The sequence below is a fragment of the Chlorocebus sabaeus genome, chromosome 14 (assembly GCF_047675955.1).
Source record: "Chlorocebus sabaeus isolate Y175 chromosome 14, mChlSab1.0.hap1, whole genome shotgun sequence".
Classification (NCBI taxonomy): domain Eukaryota; kingdom Metazoa; phylum Chordata; class Mammalia; order Primates; family Cercopithecidae; genus Chlorocebus; species Chlorocebus sabaeus.
The window spans coordinates 9,763,896-9,786,358 of record NC_132917.1 but is presented as its reverse complement, the minus strand read 5'-3'; the positions used below and the strand labels follow the sequence as shown (position 1 = coordinate 9,786,358).

Sequence of the window (22,463 nt, the reverse complement as noted above, 5' to 3'; positions counted from 1 at the left end):
CTTCTCTCCCCTCCGGCCCCGGCAGTAGGGGCCCGCCAGGCGCACCGCCTCCTTACCGCCTCCTCGAGGTCCATCGCGGCGCCGCGGAAGCTTCCACAGCCGGGACCCGTTACCCGGGTAGCGAGCGCAGCTTCCGGGAGAGGCGGGAGAAGCCCTTCGGCCGGAAACGCGAGATCCGCGCCGAGGATTCCGTGCGCCTGCGCGGCAGGGAACCGGCTCGCCCGGGGGCAAGGCTCCGCAAAGCCCGCAGCCCCCTGGCGGACTATCTTCGTTTCCTACTCTTGAGAACCAAAACCAACTAATAAGAAAGTGGGCGACGCCTACTGCTGAGTGATTCGGTCAAGCTCCCTCCCGACGGTCATTCATTCCAAGACCGACTTGCTCGTCTGGCTGCTGGGGGCCGCGCAAGGCGGAGCTCGCGAGCACGGTTTCTGTCTTCCGTGGGCTCCGCCCTCCGTGGGTTCTGCCCCCCGGGTCTCGTCCCTCGCTGGCTTTTTTAAGGGGAAGCCTCGGGGCTTGGAGGAAAGCTCACGGGCTGTGAGTTACACCTAAGTTTCCAGTCACGGCTCTCCTGCTTACTTGTGCCTCAGTTTCCTCCTCTGTAAGAATTAGATGTTATCTGTGAGCCCCTTATAATTGAGTTTCCGCCAGGCGTGGTGGTTCACGCCTGTAACCCTGGGGAGGCTGAGCTGGAAGGATTGCTTGAGGCCAGGAGTTGGAGACCTGCGGGGCAACAAAGTGAGACCCCTTCTCTAAATAAGTAAATAACTGAATAAATAAATGCATGAGTGAATATAATTGAGTCACAGATAGTAACTGCTCAATAAATTTAGCTCTTATTGTTTCTTCATTTAACACATTCATTCCTTGTTTTATTTATTAAACAGGAACTGGTTTCGGTCCTGGGGATTCAGCAGTAAACAAAAGTCCTTGCCTTCGTGGAGATTCCATTCTGATGGGGAGAGACAAAAATAAATGAGGAAAATATGTGGTATGTTAAATGGTGGTGAGTGCCAAGGAGAAAAAGAGGAGAGTGGTTTCAGTCTGAAATGGGATGTTCAAGAAAGGTCTTTTGATATAATCATATATCTCAAGAAGTTAGAAAAAAGGTTAAACTGAAAACTAATGGGATGAAGAAAATGTTTCAAAAGAGAAAGCAAGCTTCACTAGAGAGGCTCCACAGAGGCTGTGGTGGCTGGTGCCTGTAATCCCATCACTTTGGGAGGTGAAGGCCGGAGGATTGCTGGAGGGCAGGAGTTGGAGACCAGCCTGCCCAACATATTGAGTCCTCATCTCTATAGGCTGGAGTTCAGTGGCACAAACTCCGCTCACTGCAACCTCCACCTACCAGGTTCAAGCAATTCTCTTTTCTGCCTCAGCATCCCAAGTACCTGGGATTACAGGCACGTGCCACCACGCCTGGCTAATTTTTGTATTTTTAGTAGAGACGAGGTTTCACCATGTTGTCCAGGCTGATATCGAACTCCTCACCTCAAGTGATCTGCCCGCCTCGGCCTTCCAAAGTGCTAGGATTACAGGTGTGAGCCACCGCGCCCAGCTTAAAAGATATTTTTTAAGAAAAGAGTCTCGACAAACTAACATTAACTCTTTGAAAAGACTAATACATTCGATAAACTCTGGAAAGATTGATTGAAAAGAAAAGAAGAGCCCAGCTTGGTGGTGCATACCTGCAGTCCTAGCTACTTGGGAGGATGAGACAGGAGGTTTGCTTGAGCCCAGGAGCTCAAGGCTGCTGTGAGCTATAATCAGGCCACTGTGCTTCAGTCTGAGCAATGGAGCAAAGAAAATCAAAATAACTGATAACGGTGGCATCACTAACCAATATGTAGGGGCATCACTACAAATACCACAGACATTAAAAAGATCATAAGGGGATAATCTGAACAACTCTAGGCCAATAAATGTGAAAATTCAACCAATTTTTTTTTTTTTTTTTTTTTTTAAAGACAGAGTCTCGCTCATTTGCCCAGGCTGGAGTGCAGTGGTGCAGTCTCAGCTCACTGCAACCTCTGCTTCCCAGATTCAAGCAATTCTCCTGCCTCAGCCTCCTGAATAGCTGGGACTAATAGGCACCTGCCACCATGCCTGGCTAATTTTTGTATTTTTAGTAGAGATGGAGTTTCACCATACTGGCCAGGCTAATCTCGAACTCCTGACCTTGTGATCTGCCCACCTCAGCCTCCCAAAGTACTGGCAGGATGAGCCACCATGCCTGGCCAAATTCTACCAAATTTTTAAGAAAGAAATAGGCCAGTCATGGTGGCTTGTGCCTGTAATCTAAAACTTTAGGAGGCTGAGGCAGGAGAACATTTGAGGCCAGGAGTTCGAGACCAACCTGACCAACATGACAAAACCTCATCTGTATTAAAAGTACAAAAATTATCCAGGCGTGGTGTTGCACGCCTGTAATCCCAGCTACTTGGGAGGCTGAGGCACAAGAATTGCTTGAACCTGGGAGGCGGAGGTTGTAGTGGGCCAAGATCGTGCCATTGCACTCCAGCCTGGTTGACAGAGTGAGACTCTGTCTCAATAATAATAATTTTAAAAAGAAAGAAAGAACACCCATCTTATACAGATGCTTCCAAATAATGTAAAAAGAGGAGCATTTACCAACACATTTTAGGAGACAAGCATGACCTTGACATCAAAACTTGACAAGGATATTTCAAGAAAAGTCAAAATTAAAGATCAATTCCTCTTATAAACATACATGCAAAAGTTCCAAACAAAAATCAGTAAATTGAATGTACATCCTGTTGTATTCAGTAATATATAAATAGGATAATAAATCACAGCCAAATTAGGTTTATTCTAGGAATGCAAGGTTAGTTTAACATCAAGCCTGTAATCTCAGCATTTTGAGAGGCCATGGTGGACAGAACACTTAAGCCCAGGAATTTGAGATCAGCCTGGGCAATATAATGAGACCTCATTTCTGCAAAAAATTTAAAAAATTAGCTGGGTGTGGTGGCACAGTCCTATAGTCTCAGGTACTAGGGAGACAGAGGTGGGAGGATCGGTTAAGGCTGCAGTGAGCTGTGGTCATGCCACTGCATTCCAGCCTAGGTGACAAAGCAAGACCTTTTCTCAAAATTAAAAAATGTTAAAAGAAAAAGTAGAGAAAAAAGAATAAAGATTTAAAAAATAAATAAAAGAGAAAAAATAAACCATACAGTAATCTAGGCTGGAGTGCAGTGGCAAGATCTTGGCTCACTGCAACCTCTGCTCCTGGATTCATGCCATTCTCCTGCCTCAGCTTCCCAAGTAGCTGGGACTACAGGCGCCCGCCACCACGCCTGGCTAACTTTTTTTGTGTTTTTAGTAGAGATGGGGTTTCACCGTGTTAGCCAGGATGGTCTCGATCTCCTGACCTCATGATCTGCCCGCCTCGGCCTCCCAAAGTGCTGGGATTACAGATGTGAGCCACCGCGCCTGGCCGTATACTCTCTTAGTTATTTTTAAAAGTACAAGTAAATTATTATTGACTATAGTCACCCTGTTGTGCTAGCAAATACTAGGTCTTATTCATTCTTTCTATTACTTTTGTATTCATTAACCATCCCCACCTCCCTCTTCACCATTCCCTGCCCCTGACCAGCTACCCGGCCCAGCCTCCGATAACCAATCTTCTACTCTCTATCTCCATAAAGTGAATTGTTTTGATTTTTAGATCCCACAAATAAGTGAGAACATGTGACGTTTGTCTTTCTGTGCCTGGCTTACTTCACTTAACATAATGACTTCCAGTTCCATTCATGTTATTACAAATGACAGGATTTCACTCTTTTGCATGGCTGAATAGTACTCCATTGTGAATATGTACCACACTTTCTTTATCCATTCATCTTGTGATGGACACTTAGGTGGCTTCTAAACCTTGGCTATTGTAAACAGTGCTGCAATAAACATGGGAGTGCAGGTATCTCTTCAATATATTGATTTCCGTTCCTTTGAATATATACCCAGCAGTGGGATTGCTGGATCATATGGTAACTCTATTTTTAGTTTTTTGAGGAACCTCCAAACTATTCTCCCTAATGCTTGTACTAATTTGCATCCCCACCAACAGTGTTTGAGGGTTCTGATTTCTCTACATCCTCACCAGTGTTTGTTATTGCCTGTCTTTTGGATATAAACTATTTTAACTGGGATGAGATTGTAGGGTTTTGTTGTTGTTGTTTGTTTGTTTGTTTTGAAACAGAGTCTTGCTCTTGCCCAGGTTGGAGCGCAGTGACACAATCTCAGCTCACTGCAACCTCCGCCCCCCAGGTTCAAGCGATTCTTGTGCCTCAGCCTCCTGAGTAGCTGGGACTATAGGCACGTGCCACCACACCCAGCTAATTTTTGTATTTTTTTAGTAGAGACGGGGTTTCACCATGTTGGCCAAGATGGTCTCTATCTCTTGACCTCATGATTCACCTGCCTCAGCCTACCAAAGTGCTGAGATTACAGGCGTGAGCCACCATGCCCAGCCGAGATTGTAGTTTTGATTTTCATTTCTCTGATGATCGATGATGTTGAGCACCTTTTCATATACCTGTTTGCCATTTGTATGTCTTCTTTTGAGAAATGTCTATTAAAATATTTTGCTGATTTCTTTATTGGATTATTAGAATTTTTTTCCTGTAGACTTGTTTGAGCTCCTTATATATTCTGGCTAATAATCACTTGTCAGATGGATAGCTAGCAAATATTTTCTCCCATTCTACGGGTTGTCTCTTCACTTTGTTGATTGTTTCTTCTGCTGTGCAGAAGCTTTTTAATTTGGTGTGATCTAATTTGTCCATTTTTGCTTTGGTTGCCTGTGCTTGTGGGATATTAATCAATAAATTTTTGCCCAGACCAATGTCCTGGAGAATTTCCCCAATGTTTTCTTTTAGTAGTTTCATATTTTGAGGTCTTAGATTTAAGTCTTAATCCATTTCAATTTGATTTTTGTATGTGGTGAGATATAGGGGTCTAGTTTTGTTATTTTGCTTATGGATATTTAGTTTTCCCAGCACCATTTATTGAAGAGACTCTTTTCCTCAGTGTATGTTCTTGGCCCCTTTGTCAAAAATTAGTTTACTGTAAGTGTGTGGATTTGTTTCTGTGTTCTCTATTCTGTTCTGTTGGGCTATGTGTCTGTTTTCATGCTAATAGCATACTATTTTGATTACTATAGCTCTGAGTATAATTTGAAGTCAGTTAATGTGATACCTCCAGCTTTGTTCTTTTTGCTTAGGACAACTTTGGCATTCGGGGTCTTTTGTGGTTCCACATAAATTTTACGGCAGTTATTTGCCTTTCTGTGAAGAATGTCATCGGTATTTTGATAGGGATTGCATTGAATCTGTAGATTGCTTTGGGTAGTATGGACATTTTAACAACATTGATTATTCCAATCCATGGACATAGAATATCTCTCCATGTTTTGGTGTCCTCTTCAATTCCTTTCATCAGTGTTTTGTAGTTTACATTATAGAGATCTTTTACTTCTTTGGTTAATTCCTAGGTATTTCATTTTCTTTGGCTATTGTAAATGGGATTAGTTTTTTTTATTTCTTTTTCAGATTGTTCACTGTTCACACCAATTATTTCTGAAAACCAATAAATGACTTAGAGTATTAGGCTGATTTGATGCATGCTCTATGTTATATTAATATCATTTTTTAAGCAGTTTTTTTTTTTTTTTTTTTTTTTGAGATGGAGTCTCACTCTGTCGCCCATGCTAGAGTGCAGTGGCACAATCTCGGCTTGCTGCAACCTCTGCCTCCTGAGTTCCAACGATTCTTCTGCCTCAGCCTCCCAAGTAGCTGGGATTACAGGTTTGTGCCACCATGCCCAGTTAATTTTTGTATTTTTGGTAGAGATGGGGTTTCCCCATGTTGGCCAGGCTGGCCTTGAACCCCTCACCTCAAGTGATCCTCCCGCCTCGGCTTCCCACGGTGCTGGGATTACAGGTGTGAGCCACCACACCCAGCCAGCAGTTTTATTATATAGATAAATGTAGTTTGGTTCATTTGGAAAATAGAAGATAATATATTTAAAATGTTTGATTTATATAGAAACTTATATATGACTATGCATTCCTCTACCAGATGTTAAATATGGGTATTTTGAATATTCTGTCTGGGACCATGGTTAGGTATTTTGATCTAATTTTAAGTCAGTGAAGAAGTCATTGAAGGATTTTGAACAGAGGAATGATGCAGTCTGATTTATGCCTTGAAGTCTTACTCAGGCTGACTATAAAGGATAAGGGCACAATGGAGATGACTAATTGGGAGGCTGTACCAGGAATCCAGCCTAAAGATGTATGTGGTGCCTGGTGTAGGGCACTAGAGAAGGGCAATGAGAAACAGGTGTGTTTTGAAGGTGGAGCCAACAATGGACTGGATGTAGTTGTGAGCAAAAGAGAGGAATCAAGGATGCCATACTGTAGTGAGTGGAGGAGACTACGAGATGATTGTGAGCAGATGTTGGGGTGAAAACTCAAGATTTGGGACAAAATTTGACATGTCTATTGGTAATACAAGAGAAAATATTGAGGAGGAAGTCAACACATGAGTTTGGAATTCCAAGGAGATATTCTGGCTGGAGATATGAATTTGGAAGTCATCAGTGTCTATGGGGGCTATAAAGCCATGGACAAAGTGAAGACACCTAGGAAGTGAGGGTAGATGGCAGGTGGGAGAGGAGAGCCCAGGGCTAAGTCGCAGGACACCATAGCATTAGAAGTCAGGGACAGCAGAAGCATCCAGCAAAGATGATGGAGAAGGAGGAGAACCAGAGGAGTGTGGTGACCGTAAGCTACATGAAGCAAATTTCAAGAAGAAAGAAATGTCAAATGCTATTAAGAGTTTGAGTGAGTTCAGCATAGGACTTAGCAAGATACACAGCATTGACACGGTGATTTCAGGAAAGTGATAAGGATGAAAGTTTAATTGGAGCAGGTTTAAGGCAGAATGAGAGGAGGGAAAGGGTACACAAGTGGTGACAACTCCCTGAAAGGGGGAGCGAGACTTGGGCAAGAGCTGAAGGGAGTTGAAGAGAATATGAACGACTGCAGCATTTTGTATGCTAATGGAAATCAAGTGTGGGTTACACAGGAGAGAGGCAGAATTATAGGAATGAGCCCTTGAGTGGTGAGAGGGACAGATCTGGCTCTGATGAGACCACCCCAGGGGCTGCATTATTCTTATGTGACCAGGTCACGGGAATTCAAGGAATGTGGCCACAACTCAACTGGGCTGCAGCCCTGATATTCAGGGTGTGGCCACATTGGAGCTGGTCCCACCGCCTCCTCCTCACCCCCTGATACTGCCAACATCCCAGGGCTTAGAACTCAGAACAAGTCAGCTAAAAGTTTAGCTAAAGAGGTATGGCAATCGCTAAATACTACCTTGAGGCAACAGAGGAGGGTCTCTGGACTCAAGAGAGTAGATTGAAGCCCTGGCCCTGCTACTTCCCTGCTAGCTATATGGCCTAGACGAATCACTTCAATGAGTCTCAGTTTTCTCATCTGCAGTCTGGGAGTGATAACTTTATCAGACCACCTTATGGGGCTTGAAGGCACGAATGGGATGATGGATATATAAGGACTTTGTCAAAACTTTGTACACGGAAAAGTGAGGTACGAATACCATAAATTGTCATTAAGCTTATTTTACCGTATCGTCCCCCATTCATCCCACAAAACAGCTTTGTGGAGGAGGCATTTCTGAAGACAAATTCCTGTGCCACTCCATTGTGGGCTGAATTTTCACTAGACTTTAAGTTTTTGAAAGCTAAAGAGCAACTCTTGGCTCATTGCAAGGGCGTCCCAATTTCCTCACTGACATAAGTGTATATCACGTCAAGATCATCAGTCAAAAGGGAGGGGCAGACATATGATTATCTTCAAAGCTTTCTGGGAGCCTATTAAATGCTAATCACAAGGCACAGGGATGATCCAGAAGGCAAACATCATCCTTGCTGCTTCTCATCCACCCTCCATGTTCCTGCTAGAGAGAAGAGAGTATCCAGCACTTGCCCTCTGAATGGATCCTCCAGGCGCTCCAAGACCTGCTGGTAGCCTGGTCTGCCCATAACTAAAACTGCAACCACCTGCAGGTTGCATAGCCCTGAGGAAGGCTAAGGAGTGGGTATTTGCTAGGCACAGACTCTGTCAGGCATTGTACCAGGCCCATTACCCAAATGATCTCTTAACTGTTGTCATTAAACAGTAAAGGAAACTGAGGCTCAGGAGGTGTAATCAGGTCACCCAACCAGCAAGAGGCCAAGAGGGAACTTAACTCCATTCTGCCTGTTCCAAAGAGCCTACTTTTTCTGCTTACAGACCAAGTGCTTAATAAAGGTTTCTTTAGTGAATGAATGGATGAATGAATAAAGTACTCTGGATGCAAAATCACTTTGTCATAGGAGCTCAATAGCCAGAAGGCACAGCACCAGTTAAACAGAAGCAAAACAACCTTCTAAGAGTGTGGCTTAAATAACTCAAGAGTTTCCCAAACTCATGAGCGATAAGATCTCAGGCAAGTTGCAGAACCTGTTGGGGACTGGTTTATCCATTTATAGGCTTGGGGCAAACCGGTCTTGCTCCTCCCTCCCTTCCAGGAAGCAGGGTAACAGAGCCACAGAAGTTCTGTCTCTGGCCATGAGCGTTAAGATCTTTGAAAGGTGACTTCTGGCTTGTGACTATCCCATGGCCAGGACTGGCTACCTAATTTGTGGGAACCAACACAAGATGAAAATATGTAGCCCGTTGCTCAAAAATTAGTAAGAATTTCAAGACAGTGAGAGCGGAAGATTAAACCAAGCACGAGGCCCTCCTGAATACGAGGTCCTGGGACTCTGTAGCCTTTACAAAACCCATGGAGCCAGCTCTGCTCAAGGATCCATTGATTCTGGAGAAAGGTAGAAGAAATCCAGAAAAGGAGGCTGGCGGCACATTTTGGGAGCACCAAAAATATGCAAACAAATAAAATACCATGGAGACCAGGTCTGGTTTCCTGAAACATGCAATTTCAGAATAGAAAGAGTTCCTGAAATTTGGCTGGGTGCAGTGGCTCTCGCCTATAATCCCAACAATTTGGTAGGCTGAGATGGGAAGATTGCTTGAGCCAGGAGTTCAAGACCAGCCTGGAAACCATAGTGAGACCCCCTCCCCCATCTCTAAAAAATAAAATAAAATAAAATGTATCCGCCAGGCCTGGTGGCTCACACCTGTAATCCCAGCGCTTTGGGAGGCTGAGGCAGGTGGATAACTTGAGGCTAGGAGTTGGAGACCAGCCTGGCCAACATGGAAAAACCCCATCTCTACTAAAAACACAAAAATTAGCCAGGTGTGGTGGCAGGCACCTGTAGTCCCAGCTACTCAGGAGGCTGAGGCAGGAGAATTGCTTGAACCTGGGGGTGGAGGTTGCAGTGAGATGAGATCTTGCCATTGCACTCCAGCCTGGGTGACAGAGTGAGACTCCGTGTCAAAAAATAACAATAGTAAAATAAAATAAAATAAAATTTATCTATAGACATACCTCGTTGTATTGTGCTTCACTTTATTGAACTTCAGAGATACTACATTAAAAAAAACAAAACTCGAAGGTTTGCGGCGACCGTGCTGAGCAGGTTTTCCAGCGCCGCGTTCCTGATAACACATGCTCGCTCCGTGTCTGTGTTACATGTTAGTAATTCTCACACTATTTCAACCATTTCCATTGTTATTATATCTGTTATGGTGATCAGTGATCTTTGATGTCACTGCTGTAACTTTTGAGGGTGCCACAAACCCCACCCATGTAAGATGGCAAACTTCATGGATAAATGTGATGCGTGTTCTGACAGCTCCACCAGCCAGCCATTCCCTTATCTCTCTCCCTCTCCTCAGGCCTCCCTATCTCTTGAGACACAAGAATATTGAAATTAAGCCAATTAATAACCCTACAATGGCCCCTAAGTGTTCAAGTGTAAGGAAGAGTTGCAGGTCTCTCATTTTAAATAAAAATCTAGGGCTGAAGCCACCTCCAGAACATAAAAATCTCACACCTGTAATCCCAGCACTTTGGGAGATGGAGGTGGGTGGATCACAGAAGTTTGAGACCAGCCTGGCCAACATGGTGAAACCCCATCTCTAATAAAAATACAAAAATTAGCTGCGCGTGGTGGCACAAACCTGTAATCCCAGCTACTTGGGAGGCTGAGGCAGGAGAATTGCTTGAATCCAGGAGGCAGAGGTTGCATTGAGCTGAGATTGCACCACTGCACTCCAGCCTGGGCAACAGAGCAAGACCCCGCCTCAGGAAAAAAAAATAAATTAAAAAATAAATAAAATAAAAAGCTAGAAAGGATCAAGCTTAGTGAGAAGGGCATGTTGAAAGCTGAGCTAACCCAAAAGCTAGCCCTCTTGCATCAAACACAGAAGTTATGAATGCAAAGAGAAAGTTCTTGAAGGAAATTGAAAGTACTACTTCAGTGAACACACAAATTTTAAGAAAACAAAATAGTTTTATTGCTGATGTGGAGAAAACTTTTGGTGGTCTGGATAGATCGGAGCAGCCACAACATTCCCTTAAACTAAAGTCTCATCCAGAGCAGGGCTTTAACTCTCAGTTTTATGAAGGCTGAGAGAGGTGAGGAAGCTGCAGAAGAAAAGCCTGAAGCTAGCAGAGGTTGGTTTATGAGGTTGAAAGAAAGAAGTCACCTCCAGAACATAAAGTACAAGGAGAAGCAGCAAGTGCTGGTGGAGAAGCTGCAGCAAGTCGTCTAGAAGATCCAGCTAAGATCATCGATGAAGGTAGCTACACGAAACAACAGTTTTTCTATGTTGATCAGGCATGGTGGCGCACGCCTATAATCCCAGCACTTTGGGAGGTCAAGGCAAGTGGATCACTTGAGGTCAGGAGTTTGAGACGAGCCTGGCCAACAGGGTGAAACCTCATCTCTACCACACACACACACACAAAATTAGCTGGGCGTGGTGATGAATACCTATAGTCCCAGCTACTTGGGAGGCTGAGGTGGGAGAATCGCTCGAATCTGGGAGGTGGAGTTTGCAGTGAGCCGAGATCACACCACTGCACTCCAGCCAGGTGACAGAGTGAGACCTGTCTCAAAAACAAAAACAAAACAGCAACAGATTTTCTATGTAGATGAAACAGCCTTATATTGGAAGAAGATGCCATCTCTGACTCTCATAGCTAAAGAGAAGTCAATGTCTGGTTTTAAAGCTTCAATGGACAGACTGTCTCTCTTGTTATAGGCTAAGACAAGCTGGTGACTTTAAGTTGAAGCCAATGTTCATTTGCTATTTTGAAAATCCTAGGGTCCTTAAGAATTAGGCTTAATCTATTCTGCCCGGGTTCTCTAAATGGAATGACCAAGCCTGGATGACAGCACCTTTGTTTATGCCATGATTTACTGAATATTTAAGGCCTATTGTTGAGATGTACTGCTCAGGAAAAAAAAAAAAAAAGATGTCTTTCAAACAATAACTGCTCATTGACAATGCAGCACCTGGTCACCTGAGAGCTCTGATGGAGATGTACAAGTATAGTGCTGTTTTCCTACCTATTAATACAATATCCATTCTGCAGCCCATGGATCAAGGAGTAATTTAAAATTTCGAGTCTTATTATTTAAGAAATTCACTCTGTAAAGCTATAGCTGCCATAGATAGTGATTCCTCTGATGGATCTGGGCAAAGTAAATAGAAAACTTGCTGGAAGGGTGTCACCATTCTAAATGCCATTAAGAACATTTGTGATTCATGGGAGGAAGACAAAACATCCATTTTAACAGGAGTTTGGAAGAAGCTGATTCCTCCTCCCGTGGATGACTTTGAGGGGTTCAAGACTCAGCGACTCAGTGGAGGAAGTAACTGCAGATGTGATGGCAACAAGAAGAGAACTAGAATTAGAAGTGGAGCCTGCAGATGTGACTGATTTGCTGTAATCTCATGGTAAATGGATGAGGCGTTGCTTCTTATGGATGAGCAGAGAAAGTGGTTTCTTGAAATGGAGGCTGCTCCTAGTGAAGAGGCCATGAACATTGTTGAAATGACAACAAAGGATTTGGAATATTCCGTAAACTTAGTTGATAAAGCAATGGCAGAGTTTGAGAGGAGTGACTCTAAATTTGAAATTTACTGTGGGTAAAATGCTACCAAACGGCATGGCATACTACAGGGAAATCTTCCATGAAAGGAAGCACCAGTCAATGCAGCAAGCTTCATTGTTGTCTTATTTTATGACATTGCCACAGCCTCTGCAACCTTCAGCAGCCACCACCCTGACCAGTCGACAGCCGTCAAAATTGAGGCAAGACCCTCCACCAGCAAAAGGATTGGAGCCTGCTGGTTGGATCGTTGATTGGATCGTTGGCATTTTGTAGTAGTACAGTGTTTTAAAATTAAGATACGTATTTTTTAGACATAATGCTGTTGCACAAATAATAGACGATAGCATAGTGTAAAGATAATTTTTATATGTACTGAGAAACCAAAATATTTGTGTGACTCGCATTTATTGCATTATTTATTTTATTGCGGTGATCTGGAAAGGAACCTGCAGTATCTCTGAAGTGTGTCTCCGGCACTATTCTTCCATTTTATGGATGAGGAAATCGAGACCCAGATTGAAGCAGTGACTTAGGAGTAGGGGGGGAGTCCTGGAGAAGCCAACCTTCTCTGAATCCCATTCAAGCTCCTTATGACGGAAACAGGGGAGGCCAGGCTGGATAGATGCATTCTTAATTTTTTTCTCCCCATCCCCACTAAAATAGCAGTAAAATAAGGAGGATTATGTCCACAAGGACCAAAACAATGGAAGAGGAGGCATGGTCATTGTAGAGGCGTTTGCAGTGGGGGCAGGTGCCGAAGGAGAAACCCCGGATTGAAAATGGGAATTGAGTGGAAATCTGAATGCTCCCCCATCTACCTTTCTAGAATCCCCGTAGCAAGTTTTACATCCCCCCAGGCAGGAAGTTACTCTTCTCTAAAGTAGATGGCAGAGACTGCCATTTGGGATTCTTCACAGTGACAAGCCTGTTTGAAGCTCCTTCTTCCTATGAGGCTAAAGCCCACTAGGGCCCAAGACTGGCCACGTGCGAAGAGCTTCTAGGCTCAAGTAAAAAATGAGAGCAGATGGCTGAGCACCTGCAGATACCCAGGAAGAGCTTCTGACTTGAAAGACAGAAAACACAACAAACAAAAGAATACGGAAAATAATCAGGAGAAACCGGAAACTACTTCAAACTAATAATTTCCACAAAACGGGTAGAGATGATATTGTATCCATGAAACAAGAACCAGAAAGCTTAAAAAAAATCCTAAAAACAAGGGAAATTTCTACACAGTTAAAGATATAAGAACCAAAATTAAAACTTAGTGTGAAAAATTAATCCAGAGAAACTTCCAGAAGACAGAGCAAAAAGACCAAAAGATGAAAAATAGCAGCAAAGAGATAAAGTAAAGCAAGAGGGTAAGTCTGGAAAGTTGAAAGCCAACAACTAAAAAGCTAGAAGGAGAACAAAGGAAATTTCCCAGAACTAAAGCATGATTTTCCAAATCAAAAGGGTTAGCACAGGGAATGAAGAAGATCCAGTGTCAGGTACACCACTGGGAAATTTTAAAATATCCAAGATACAGAAGAGAGGCTATAAATTTGCAGAGATAAAAGAAGAAAATCAGAAGTCAACAGGCCTCTCAACAACCCTGGAATCTAGTAGATAAGGGACCAATTCCTTCAATACTCTAATTTACATCCTACACTTTTATATTTAGTCAAGCCATCAGTCCAATCAGGTAGCATAAGGTATTTTCAGACATGCAATAATTGAAATAATCTACTTCTCATGTTCCCTTACCTAGTGACCTACTGGAGGTAATGATCCAACAAAACAAGGGAGTAACTGGCAGGGTGTGGTGGCTCACGCCTGTAATCACACCACTTTGGGAGGCTGAGGTGGGCGGATCATGAGGTCAAGAGATCAAGATCATCCTGGCCAACATGGTGAAACCCCATCTCTACTAAAAATACAAAAAAATTAGCTGGGCATGGTAGTGCATGCCTGTAGTCCCAGCTACTTGGGAGGCTGAGGTAGGAAATTGCTTGAACCTAGGAGGCGGAGGGTGCAGTGAGCCAAGATCGCGCCTCTGTACTCCAGTCTGGTGACAGAGCAAGACTCCATCTCAAAAAAACAAACAAACAAACAAACAAATGAAACAAAAAACAAACCAAAAACAAGGGAGTAACCAAGAAAAGAACACATGGAACAAGATATCAGGAAGCAAGGGATCCAAAATGTACAAGGCAACGTGAACCCTCAGGATGATGGGGACTAGAAACCAGGATGACATCCACCCAGCATCCAGTCTCAACGGAATACATGGAAGGAAGGCTGATTCTGAGAAAGAGGTCTCCAGGAATTAGAGGAATATGCGATGTTTGAGATTATGGAAAACATTACTGATGGAGTTGAGGCTGACTTGTTGGGGCATTAGGAAAAATTAGTGGTGGGTGTGTAGAAAACCAGACAAATGAAAAAAAGGTGGGGAATGAACAACTCTAGTAAAAATGAAGAACTGAATAAAAAAAGTGTCATGGGCATTAAGTTACTGGTTTTCTAGTGAATGACATTTGCACAGCCATAATAAAGTATATCCTAACTACTGATATAACTAACACTGTTTTATAACTATATTGGGGGGATGGTGCAGAGGAAGTGGGGAGATACGGGAGATCGGAGATCTTATTCATCATTGTGGGAACTCGTTCGTAGTGTCTCAAAATGTACATTAATACGCAAAGGAATAGGGATAACTCTAGCCCCATGACTTTAACTGACATCTATAGGACTTCCAAGTTTGAGATGGTGAGGGAAAAAACTTCCCACTTATTTTTTCTCTGAAAAATTACCCCAAAATAAGAAAAGTAGCTAAACAGAAACACAAACTCTATCCTTGAAACAGCAGACATGGCAGTCCTGAACCATTAAATGTGAAGCGACTAAGTGGCTAGAAGAATGACAAAAAAGTAGACAGAGGAATTCAAATGTCAGCAGAAGAATTTATACACAACAACATTGACCGATGTTAAGTGTACAATGATGAGTTTTGACATCTGTATACAGCAGTGCAACCAGTACCAAAAATGTAATTTTAAATTCTATCCCCAAATCCCCTCACTGCTAGCGATTACTGATCTGCTATCACTATAGGCTTGCCTTTTCTAGAACTTCATATAGGGGCGCATACAGGGAGTTGCCTTTTTTGCCTTAGTAATGCTTTGCAATTCATCTATTTTGCTGCATGTGTCAGCTCATAAATATTAATTGCTGAGTAGTATTCCATTTAGTAACTTTTCTTTATCTGTTTACCAACTGATGGACATTTGGATCACTTCCAGCGGCTACTCTGAACAAAGCTGCTGTGAAAACTCAGGCACAAATCTTTATGTAGACATGTTTTGACTACACTTGAGCAAATATTTAAGAATAGAATTTCTAAGTCATACGGTAAGTGAATAGTTAAGTTTATAAGTGAATGTTAAACTTCTCTCCTCTCCTCCCTTCCCCTCCCCTCTCTTCCCCTCCTCCCTCCCCCCCCCCTCACTTCACCTCCCCTCTCCCTTACCCCCCTCCCCTCCGCTCATTTCCTTTCTTTTCTTTTCTTTTTCTTCTTTTTTTTTCTTACTTTTTTTTTTTTTTTTTTGAGACAGGGTCTCACTCTGTCCACCCAGGCTGGAGTGCAGTGGTGCAATCACGGCTCATTGCAGCCTAGACCTCCTGGCCTCAAGCAATCCTGCTACCTCAGCCTCCTGAGTAGCTAAGACTACAGGCATGTGCCATCATGCCCAGCTAATTTTTTATTTTAACTTTTTTTTTGTAGAGACAGGGTCTCCCTATGTTGCCTATGCTGGTCTTGAACTCCTGGGCTCAAGTGATCCTCCTGCCTCAGCCTCCCAAATGCTGAGATTATAGGCATGAGCCTTGTGCCAGCCTAGGCTACACTGTTTTCTAAAATGATTGTACAGTTTTCTTCAGCAGTGTATGAGAGTTCAAGTTGTTCCATTGTAATGCTTGGCATTATCAATCTTTTAAATTTTATCCATTTCAGTGTGTGTGTAGTGGTATCTCCTTTTGGTTTAAATTTACATTTCCCTAATGAGTAATGATGTTCAGCATCTTTTTCATGTGCTTATTTGACATCTGTGGTTTTTTAAATAAAATGTCTGCTCAAATCTTCTACACAATTTTAATTGTCTTTTATCATTACTGCGTTGTGAGAATTCTTTTTTTCTTTTTTTTTTTTTTTGTTTTGAGACAGTGTCACTTTGTTGCCTAGGCTGGAGTGCAGTGGTGTGATCTTGGCTCACTGCAACCTCTACCTCCTGGGTTCAAGTGATTCTCCCGCCTCAGCCTCTCAAATAGCTGGGACTACAGGCACGCACCACCACACCCGGCTAATTTTTGTATTTTTAGTAGAGACGGGGTTTCACCATGTTGGCTAGGCTGGTCTCAAACTCCTGACTGCAGGTGATCTGCCCGCCTCGGCCTCCCAAAGTGCTAGGATTACGGGTGTGAGCCACCATGCCCAGCCATGAGAATTCTTTATATATTCTGGTACGAGTGATGTATATAGTCTGGTACAAGCCAATGAGACTCGCCTTTTCATTTTCCTAATGGTGCTTTCAAAGAGCAGACATTTTAATTTTTGATGAAGTCCAAATTTGATGTAGTTTTGTATTCTTTTGTAGTTTTTGCTTTTTGTGGCCTATTTTTAAAATATTTGCCTTGCCTGGGATCACTAACATTTTCTTCTGTTTTTCTTTTAAAGAAGATTTATAATTTTTAGCTCTTACATACAGTTTATGATCCGCTTCAAGTTAATTTTTGAATTGGTATGATGTAAGGTTAAGATTCATTTTTGTACACGGAGTCAACCAACTATTTCATTATCTTTTATTGAAAAGATTGTCCTTCCCCCATTTAATTGTCTTGACATCTTTGCTGAAAATCAATTGACCGTATGTGTAGGTCTATTTCTGAACTTTCTATTCTGTTTTATTGATCTATATGTCAAAGTTTACTTGAATACCAAACTATCTTGATTACTATTAGCTTCATAGTAAGTTTTGAAACCAGAGAGCATAAGTCTTCCAATTTTGTTCCTCTTCAAAATTGTTTTGGCTATTCTATGTGTAAAATTTTTTTTTTTTTTTTTTTGAGACGGAGTCTCGCTCTGTCACCCAGGCTGGAGTGCAGTGGCGTAATTTCGGCTCGCTGCAAGCTCCGCCGCCTCCCGGGTTCACGCCATTCTCCTGCCTCAGCCTCCGGAGTAGCTGGAACTACAGGCGCCCGCCACCACACCCGGTTAATTTTTTGTATTTTTAGTAGAGATGGGGTTTCACCTTGTTAGCCAGGATGGTCTCAATCTCCTGACCTCGTGATCCGCCCACCTCGGCCTCCCAAAGTGCTGGGATTACAGGTGTGAGCCACCGAGTCCGGCCTATTCTATGCATAAAAATTTTTAATTTGCTTATTAAATTTCTTTCTTTCTTTTATTAAAATTGAGATGGGGTCTTGCTGTGTTGGCCAGGCTGGTCCCAAACCTCTGGGCTCAAGCAGTCTTCCATCTTGGCCTCTTAAAGTTGCTGGGATTACAAGTATGAGCCACCATACCTGGTCTGCTTACTAAATTTTTTTTTTTAAAGACCTGATATGATTTTGAATACTATTGTATTGAATCTAGAGAATCAATTTAGGAAGACCTGGCATTTAAAGAATATTGAGTCTTTCAATCCATGACTGTGATATATCTTACCATTTACACTCACCTTCCTTCATTTCTCTCAGTAATGTTTTATAGTTTTCAGAGTATACCTATTACACATATTTGTTAAATTTATTCCTATTTCATAACTCTGTGTGTGTGTGTGTGTGAGAGAGAGAGAGAAAGAGAGAGAGAGGTTCCTTTATGTTCTGAAAGTTGAGCAAAAGAAAATTAGTTAATTAAGGATTGCTGTTAGCTGAATTCCAGTTAGGTAAGATTTTACCATATTTGGTACTCACAATAATACCTTCAAATTATATCACACCCCATGTTCAAAAACCTTTAATGGGAAAAATCAATTTACAAAGGGACTAATTGGAAACAACTGAACGGGCTGATTAACTAAGTGATGCTCTATTCTTGCAGTGCAGTCATACAAATCACGTTATGCAACAATGATTTTCAGATGGAGTCAGGGTGTCTCACCGGGTCAGGCAGGTGTCACGGCTCCTGCTTCTGCCCTGATCCCAGGAGCTCTAGTTTTACCCATTTTGGCTTTTGAGGTCCCTAGTAAAATGTTATTTCAAACAGAGCGCCAATGAAGAAAATTTTTAAAGATCATTATTGAAAAAGAATTTTTAATGACTGAGAAAGATGATAATAAAATTATAAGCAGATTACAAAAGAATGTGTTTTATGTCCCTTTTGGGGGAAAAAAGAAGAAATATGTGTACAGAAAACAATCAGGGCTGGGCGCAGTAGCTCACGCCTGTAATCCCAGCACTTTGGGAGGCCGAGGTGGGTGGATCACGAGGTCAGGAGTTCGAGACCAGCCTGGCCAATATGGTGAAACCTCATCTCTACTAAAAATACAAAAATTAGCCAGGCGTGGTGGTGGGTACCTGTAGTCCCAGCTACTCAGGAGGCTGAGGCAGGAGAATCACTTGAATCTGGGAGGCGGAGGTTGCAGTGAGCCAAGATCGCGCCATTGCACTTCAACCTGGGTGACAGAGCAAGACTCCGTCTCAAATAAAAAAATAAAAAATAAAAAAAAAGGAAGAAAAAGAAAAGAAAACAATCAGAAGGCTACACATATATCAAAATATTTATAACAATTATTTCTGTGCAATTGGCTTATGGATTATTTCTAGATGTTTGTCCTCATTTGTATTTTTCCAAATATGTATAATGTAGCATGTATTATTATTCTCTAATGAAAACAGAATAAATTAAAATTCCTTAGTATGTTACTCAGACTCTCCATCATCTGACATAAAATGTCTTTCAGACTTTCTAGACCTGAGTAGCTGAGCAGTTTGCTAAGCCTCAATTCATCAGGGTCACGAGTTCTGGCCTCAAAGAATTACTCACTGTTTCCTGAATACACCCTGTGTTCCCTGGTCCACACCTTTTCAAGGGCTGTGTTTTTAGTCCAGAATTCCCTAATCACGCACTACCACTTCCTATAGGAATTCAACCATTCAAAATATATATAGTAAAATAAGTTAAAGCAGCAAACAATATTCATGTATACTACACAGAGAGTATAGCTTTAACCAGTTAAAGAAAAAAATGCAAAGAGAAAACTGGAAGGAACGCTGTAAATAATGTATAGTGGTGGCCCCTGCATACTGGGATTATAAGGTTTGTGGTTATTTATCTGGCTTGGTAAATCACTTTACCCTCTGAGTTTTTGATTCCTTGCAGGATTAAATGAGAGAACATGAATGTGCTCTGTAAACTGTAAAGGGATGTTGGAATGTGAGCTGCACATTTGAAATGTGAGCTGTGTGAAACTGTCCCCTTTGAGGCTGAGGCTCTGTCACCCCACATTGTCTACGATGCCCCACTCAACCATGGCTGCTGATTTAAATCTTACACCAATTCTGAAAATAGAGCAAAAATCCCTTTGCCTCCTGAAATGTTCACAGTAGACCTGGGATTTCACAAAGGTCTGTGTTCCAGAGGACCTAGGATTTTCATCAAGATTGGATTTTCCTCTGCTGTTCCCAGGACTTGTGGCCTTCATAAGCCATCCAGTCCCCAGGCCAGTAATCCATGGACTCTGGTACAGCCCAGGGGTGCACTTCAGTCTTATTAAAAATAGAAAACTCTAGGCTAGAGAAACACGTATACTGAAGATGGCTCTGGAGCCCCGGGTAGAGTCACTCCCTCCCCACCTCTGTAAGCAGGATGATGCCCAGAACAACCTGTGTGCAAGTCCACCTGCCCATGACACTCATCAACTGAACAGACTCCAGGAGCACCGAGAGGATGGCCGGCCACCACCTCCCATTCCTCAGAGGGGGCACTGAAGCCACAAGTGGGGAAGCAACTTACCAAATGCATATGCTAGTTAGTGCAGCTAGCTGGCACTGGAACCAGAGCCTACCCAAGTGTTGTTCATTTCAGCTGAGATTGCTTTAGGGAAGCAGGGATTCCATTCTGCTTGATACCCTCAGCACCAGGCAGAGCCTGGCCACAGCTGGTCCCCCTGAATCTTTGCTGGACACAACTGTGCACGAGGAGACATCAGCATGTCACTTTCCTTGACACCCAACTACTGCCCCCAGAAGAGATTCTTTCCAGGCTAAGAAAGACCCCGCTGCCTATCCAGCAGTGGGGCTCAGTAAGCCATGAAGTGATTTACGAACATTGGCCACCATGGTCTATTACAGGTAGAAGCAACAGTGAAAATCACAACGGTGAGATCAAGCAAAGCAGATGGACTGAAGGACAAGGACGACTCTGCCCAGCAGAGGGAGGGAAAGCCCGGGCTGGACTCCACGTGGCTGGAGCTCCCAGGTTGGTTTTTGTTTTATTTTATCTTTTTTGAGACGGAGTTTCGCTCTTGTCGCCCAGGCTGGAGTGCAGTGGTGTGATCTCGGCTCACTGCAACCTCCCCTTCTCGGGTTTAAGCAATTCTCTTGCTTCAGCCTCCTGATTAGCTGGGATTACAGGGGCCCACTGCCACACCTGGCTAATTTTTGTATTTTTAGTAGAGACAGGATTTCATCATATTAGCCAGGTTGCTCTCGAACTCCTGACCTCAGGTGATCCACCTGCCTTGTTGGGATTACAGGTGTGAGTCACCCCACCTGGCCCCGGGTAGGCTTTTAAAGACAGAAGTCTTTACTTTTGAAGACATCCTTGGACTTCTTTTTTTTTTTTTTTTTGAGAAGGAGTCTTACTCTGTTGCCCAGGCTGGAGTGCAACGGCACAATCTCGGCTCACTGCAACCTCTGCCTCGCAGGTTCAAGTGATTCTCCTGCCTAAGCCTCCTGAATAGCTGGGATTACAGGCACCCACCACCACGCCTGGCTAATTTTTGTATTTTTAGTAGAGACAGGATTTCATCATATTGGCCAGGCTGTTCTTGAACTCCTGCCTCAGGTGATCCGCCTGCCTCAGCCTCCCAAGGTTCTGGGATTACAGGTGTGAGCCACTGCACCCAACCATCCTTGGACTTTTACATGCTGTTTCAGGATGCTTTAGAACAGTATGAGGCCAAATAAAATAAGTCTGACCATGGTGTCCAGTAGTCTGCCACCTCCAGGATGGACATCCGTCTGACTGATGGCAACCGAGTCTAGGCTCTTGACACCCAACTACTGGGGCAAAACCTCTGGGGTGTAGGGGAAAGATTGCTGCCAACAGAGGGACCCGCTTCATCTGTGTAAGCCTCAGGCTCCTCATTTGCAAGACAAAAACCATAATATCTACCCTGTAGGGCTGTTGGGAGGGTTAAACAAGGTGATGTAGGGGAAACTGTAAAATAATGTACCGAGTGTTAATATACAAATAATAATGTCAATATGTAATATCTTTAAGCCACTAAGTTTAGATGATTCTGGGTTTAAGATCCACAACCCGGCCGGGCGCGGTGGCTCACGCCTGTAATCCCAGCACTTTGGGAGGCCGAGGCGGGCGGATTACAAGGTCAGGAGATCGAGACCACGGTGAAACCCCGTCTCTACTAAAAATACAAAAAATTAGCTGGGCGCGGTGGCGGGCGCCTGTAGTCCCAGCTACTCAGGAGGCTGAGGCAGGAGAATGGCGTGAACCTGGGAGGCAGAGCTTGCAGTGAGCCGAGATCGCGCCACTGCACTCCAGCCTGGGCGACAGAGCGAGACTCTGTCTCAAATAAATAAATAAATAAATAAATAAATAAATAAATAATAAAAAAGATCCACAACCCTGGCTGGGTGCCGTGGCTTAAGCCTATAATCCCAGAACTTCCGGAGGTCGAGATGGGCGGATCACTTGAGGTCAGGAGTTCAAGACCAGCCTGGCCAACATGGTGAAACTCTGTCTCTACTAAAAGTACAAAAATTAGCCTGGCATGGGGGTGTGTGCCTGTAATCCCAGCTGCTCGAGAGGCTGAGGCAGGAGACTCGCTTGAACCCGGGAAGCGGAGTTTGCAATGAACCAAGATCATACCACTGTACTCCATCCAGCCTGGGTGACAGAGCCCAGAGACTCCATCTCAAAAAACAAAAACAAAAACAAAAATAAGACTATTTTGGGGGGATAAGCATTTGTGAGTTCAGAATGAACCACGTCCGCATTGCAGTCTCCACATATCAGAATTTTCATACAAAGGACACTATGTGGAAGAGAGAGAACGCAGTGTTGCCACCACAGGGCCATGTGTCTCGGAGTAAGTTCTTTCTTCTCTCTCTGGGCCTCAGTT

The 22,463-nt window shown here is 43.3% G+C and overlaps 1 protein-coding gene across 1 annotated transcript in view; it reads right to left on the bottom strand.

Annotated features, from left to right (window-relative positions):
* Nucleotides 1–158, bottom strand: part of TAF1B (TATA-box binding protein associated factor, RNA polymerase I subunit B) — an 85,107-nt gene extending 84,949 nt beyond the window's left edge. Inside the window, exon 1 of the mRNA XM_007971513.3 lies at nucleotides 57–158. Coding sequence (XP_007969704.3) covers nucleotides 57–74 — 18 coding nt within the window. The 5' untranslated portion in view covers nucleotides 75–158. The remainder of the gene's footprint in view (nucleotides 1–56) is intronic.
* Between the last annotated feature and the right edge of the window lie 22,305 nt (nucleotides 159–22,463).